Here is a 2605-nt window from a genome sequence, read left to right as displayed (position 1 = left end):
GGTCCGTCTCCTCGGCTTGCTCTCGCTTCAATCGCTCTGCGCCCATAACCAGTGAATCCCCCAGACGACGCGCGCACATGCCTACCGGCTTCGTGGAGTTCTTGGAGGCGCGCCTGCTGTCGGCGGTACAGCTCGACGTCGGCGTCCGACGGCTCGGGCGGCAGCGGAGGCGATGCGACCACCTAAGACGACGGCACGATGACCTCTCTGTTTTCAACGACGGTTAAGGTACCGGCGGTGTCAGGTCGACGGGCACCGGTACGGGTGGTGGCGGGGGCACGACGCCGGTGCTCGGTGCTGGCGGGCTCGCCGGTACCACGGTCGGTGTCGGAGCAACACCAGCAGGTTTTTGTAAATGCTTCATGCTGGACGGTCGCTGGCGGGAGATCTAAACGCAGGCAGAGGCGATACAGGATGCTGACGATTTATGGGATCCAGAAGTACGCGCGTGAACTGGGCGCCAGTGACCGATGGCTTCTTTTGCTTGCGTTTCATCTTGCTTTCCTTGGCCTCCTGCGCGAGCTGGGCCCATTCCTGCTCGTACACCTCTTGCCACCGATTCTTTTCCTAGTCCGCAGTTGTTGCCGTCAAGAGACACATTCTGGGACCATGTCGGTACCTGGGCCTCGAGCGCCTCCTTCTCCCGCTTCTGCGCCTCTTTCTTGGCGCGCTTCTCCATGTACATGTTCATGCGCGACACTGTCGGAGGCACCTTGGGCTCATGTGCGCTCGATGGCGTGGGCTCGGTGTGGCTGTGCCGGGTTGAGGCCGGGTGAGCCAGATCGTCATCGTCCTCGTCATTGTCCAGAGCTTCGGCGTCGTCTTCCGCGTCGTCGGTCGAGTGCATCTCGACCACGGGCGGCGATGGGCGGGCCTCTCGCGGCAAGGGCGGGGGCATGGGCAATGGTCCTCTGTCACTGTCACTGTCGCTCGCGTCATCGTCATCGTCGTCACTGCTGCCAAGGAGGCTGTCACTGGATTCGTCGTCGTCGTCCTCGGACTGGACGTGCACGGTGAACATTTGGGGGCGTGCTGTCGTCACAGGCGCGGGTGCGACGGCCTCTTCCTTCGGCTTTGCCTTGGACCAGAGTTTGCCGAGCAAAGAGGATGCGGACGCGGACTTGGTCGTTGGCGAAATGGGCACCGGGAGGGGCGTGAAGTGGGCCTTAGCTTTCCATTCTTCGATCTGACGTAAGAGCGACGCACGCTCGAGGAGCCACGTCTGCTCGTCGCGCCCGCGAAGGGACTTTTCTTCGAGCACCTGCGCCGTCAGTGTCGCGACCTGCGCCTGGAGCGACTGGACGAGGTCCTTGGCGTTTTGAAGCTGCCGATTCCGCTTCTCGATCTTCGCGTTGGCACTGCCAAGCTGCAAGCTGAGCTGTGCGACATCTGCCTTGAAGGCATTGGCGAGCGTCGTCGCTTCGACCACCTGCGTCTGCAACGTCTCGAGATGCGCTTTCTTGCGCAGCTGTCGCTCCTTGATGGACTGCTGCAGCTGCTCGAGGGGCAGCCCGTCGTCGCCGTTCTCGTCGTCGTGGTCATCAAAGAGACCTTTGCGGCTGTCGCTGCCGCCTTTGCTGTCGCGGCCCTTGTCGCTGCGCGTGAGGCCGCGTGAGGCGTCCTCGTCCGAGCTGTCGAAGAGGCTGTTGCGGTTGCTCTTCCGGCGGCGCAACGGAGCGCTCTCTACGCAAAGCCGCATGAGCCATCGTCATCGCCGGTCGATGCCACGAGGTAGCGTACTCGTCGGGTCCATTGTCGTGCCCCGACCTCGCGTCAATGATCCCGTATCTCGGACTGCACAATCGGGCATCGGCATCGGGCATGTCCTAATTTAAATTTAATCGCTTGACACCTTTTATCTCGATATTGGTATGTCATATTATTCTATGCTATGCCCCCTCCTATCTGAATACACCCAACTTGAAGCACAAATACGATGATCATGTCAGTAAGCATAACCTCAAAGTACGGTGCGATTAGACCACATACAGAGTGATGATCGTTTTACCAGGACCTGGTCCTAGTTGCAGCACCTTGTTTCAGGACATGGGCCTGGTTTGCATTTGTAGCGATGGCACCACGCTGTCTTGTGCACCGGCTCGGCGTGGTCGGGTACCGCCAAGCCTGGGCGTGGCAGCAGCAGCTGCTCAAGGAGCGCTTCCGCGCCGCCGAGGCGCCAATGGACGTCTGCCTCATGCTGCAGCACCCGCCCGTGTATACGCTCGGGCGCGGCGCGTCTCTGGCCAACGTCAAGTTTGACCCAACCAAGGAGACGGCGTTCGAGCTCATCAAGGTCGACCGCGGTGGCGAGGTCACGCACCACGCGCCGGGCCAGCTCGTCGTGTACCCAATCTTCAATCTCACGCGCGATCCGTTCAAGAAGGATTTGCACTGGTACCTCCGCCAGGTCGAAGAGGTCGTCATTGACACGCTGAGCGCCTTTGACATTGCGGGCGAGCGCGTCGATGGCCTCACGGGCGTGTGGGTGCCCGACGCGCGCCACGCCTTTCCCAAGAGCAAGATCGCGGCCGTCGGCACGCATGCGAGCAAGTGGATCACGATGCATGGTTTTGCGCTCAACGTGACGACGGACCTCGCCGGCTTT

The 2605-nt window shown here is 61.3% G+C and overlaps 2 protein-coding genes across 2 annotated transcripts; one reads left to right on the top strand and one right to left on the bottom strand.

Moving 5' to 3' along the window:
* Positions 1–27: 27 nt before the first annotated feature.
* SPRG_16471 (hypothetical protein) lies at positions 28–1753 on the bottom strand (the record flags this gene model as incomplete). The annotated part of the gene is made up of 6 exons (XM_012356129.1): positions 28–36; positions 78–182; positions 233–388; positions 445–567; positions 620–1683; positions 1741–1753. The coding sequence occupies 6 exons, from the start codon at positions 1751–1753 to the stop codon at positions 28–30; spliced, it is 1470 nt and encodes a 489-aa protein (XP_012211519.1).
* Positions 1754–2071: 318 nt separating this feature from the next.
* Positions 2072–2581, top strand: SPRG_16470 (hypothetical protein; the record flags this gene model as incomplete). Its single annotated transcript, XM_012356128.1, has 1 exon — positions 2072–2581. A coding segment is annotated over one exon (510 nt), but the record flags the coding sequence as incomplete, so codon positions are not given.
* Between the last annotated feature and the right edge of the window lie 24 nt (positions 2582–2605).

Source organism: Saprolegnia parasitica (assembly GCF_000151545.1).
Source record: "Saprolegnia parasitica CBS 223.65 unplaced genomic scaffold supercont2.383, whole genome shotgun sequence".
Lineage (NCBI taxonomy): Eukaryota > Oomycota > Saprolegniomycetes > Saprolegniales > Saprolegniaceae > Saprolegnia > Saprolegnia parasitica.
Note: the sequence above shows the minus strand (reverse complement) of the source record. Positions and strands in the feature narration are given on the sequence as shown.